Source organism: Bidens hawaiensis, unplaced genomic scaffold, assembly GCF_021521415.1.
Source record: "Bidens hawaiensis isolate Kalapana, Puna unplaced genomic scaffold, B.hawaiensis_p1.1 tig00002759_1, whole genome shotgun sequence".
NCBI classification, from domain to species: Eukaryota; Viridiplantae; Streptophyta; class Magnoliopsida; order Asterales; family Asteraceae; genus Bidens; species Bidens hawaiensis.
Genome location: NW_027491149.1, coordinates 508,828 through 510,504, shown reverse-complemented (window position 1 = coordinate 510,504; position 1,677 = coordinate 508,828). Strand labels below are relative to the sequence as shown.

The 1,677-nt window shown below is 43.2% G+C and overlaps 1 protein-coding gene across 1 annotated transcript; it reads right to left on the bottom strand.

The window, feature by feature from the left end:
• Positions 1-422: 422 nt before the first annotated feature.
• Positions 423-1,184, bottom strand: LOC143620979 (uncharacterized). Its single transcript, XM_077092527.1, has one exon. The coding sequence runs from the start codon at positions 1,182-1,184 to the stop codon at positions 423-425; it is 762 nt and encodes a 253-aa protein (XP_076948642.1).
• Positions 1,185-1,677: the final 493 nt, after the last annotated feature.

The following is a 1,677-nucleotide window of genomic DNA, read 5'->3' as shown; positions in this document are numbered from 1 at the left end:
TTTCTCATTGGTGACAACAGTCATGCCACATTTCTTAGGAACCAATTGAATTGGACTAACCAAGGCGCTATCAGAAATTGGAAAGATGATCCTTGCATCAAGGAGTTTGATAATCTCTTTCTTCACCACATCTTGCATCTTCGGATTTAGCCTTCTCTGATGCTAAACAACGGTTTTGAAGTCATCCTCCATGAAGATTTTATGAGTGCAAAATGAGGGGTTTATACATTTGATGTCGATAATCTTCCAAGCAATGGCCTCCTTGTTCATCCTGAGCACCTTCAACAGCTTCTTCTTCTCACCATCCGTCAGTGCAGAAGCAATAATCACTGGAAAATTCCTTTCCTCATCCAAAACGCATACTCCAAGTGAGTGGGCAGATCTTTAAGCTCTAAGGAGGTAAGATGACTCTCGACGGAAGGTCAGTCCCTCGGATCGACTCTCACGATCTCGGTGGATAAATCAGAATCAAGGGAGGACGAATCGGCGTCAGCATAAGAGGATGGTTCGGTCATGGCGACCATCTCAAACTCTAGAATCTCCTTATCCAGAATCTGTGTGTCTGAGGCAGAGCGTCCACAGTTGTCACTAAAAAACTCCCCCACATGAGTCATGATCGTATAAATGAAGTATAGGGAGTTATCATCCGATTTGGGGTGTTTGAGAGACAGTCGTACATCAAAGGTGACATTCTCATCCCCAACTCGAAGAATTAGTTTGCCATCCTGAACGTCGATCAACACCTGCTTGGTGGTGAGAAAAGGTCTTCCTAGAATGAGCGGGACACTATCATCCTCGTTCATATCAAGAATAACGAAGTCCACCGGGAATATGAACTTAGTAATGTGAACGAGCATGTTCTCAACAATCCCATGTGAATACTTCACGGAACGGCCCGCGAGTTGAATGCTCATCCTAGTGGACCTTGGTTTGCCCTGACCTAATCTACTGAAAACAAAATACGGCATAAGTTTAATGTTAGCCACAAGGTCGGCCAACGCGTGACTAACCGTATCTTCGCCTGAGATGCAAGGAATCGTGAAACTCCCAGAATCAGACATCATTTTAGGAAACTTGCTCTGCAATACGACAAAGCACCCAACTCTAAGAGGAACAAAAGAGACTTTGGCTAACTTCTGCTTATTCGTGAGAATGTCCTTGAGAAACTTGGCATATTTGGGCATTTGAGTCAGTGCCTCAAGGAACAGAACATTTAGGTGAAGCTTCTTAAGAAATTCTAAGAACTTTGAGTTTCGCTCCATGTATCTGTCAATATGAAGTGTCTTAGGATATGGCAGTTTAGGCTTAAACACTCTCAATGGTGGTTTGGATTGTTTCTCGGCATGTGCTGTAATTGCTGGGTTGCGCCTCTGGCGCACCTTGGTCGGTGTAGACTCAGTCTGAATCTTCTCATCTACCTGCTCCTTTCCATCAACCACAGCCCCCTCGACGAATCCTCATGTAGTCATCACATGGATCATGTCACACCCTCAAAATCCACTAATGGAGTTTTACCGTCAGAGGGTGTGAACTAACAGGATCGGAATCATCAATTATAATCAAACCATAAAAAAGTTTAAATGAAAATAAGTGCGAAAGCGTAAAAACCATAAAATAAATGTTGCGCCACGCAGGACGACTTAAACCAAATGATAACAGTTTTAAAAATAGTTTGCA

Excerpts from the sequence above, each read along its gene's own strand:
- LOC143620979 (XM_077092527.1), bottom strand. The coding sequence starts at position 1,184 with ATGCCCAAATATGCCAAGTTTCTCAAGGACATTCTCACGAATAAGCAG.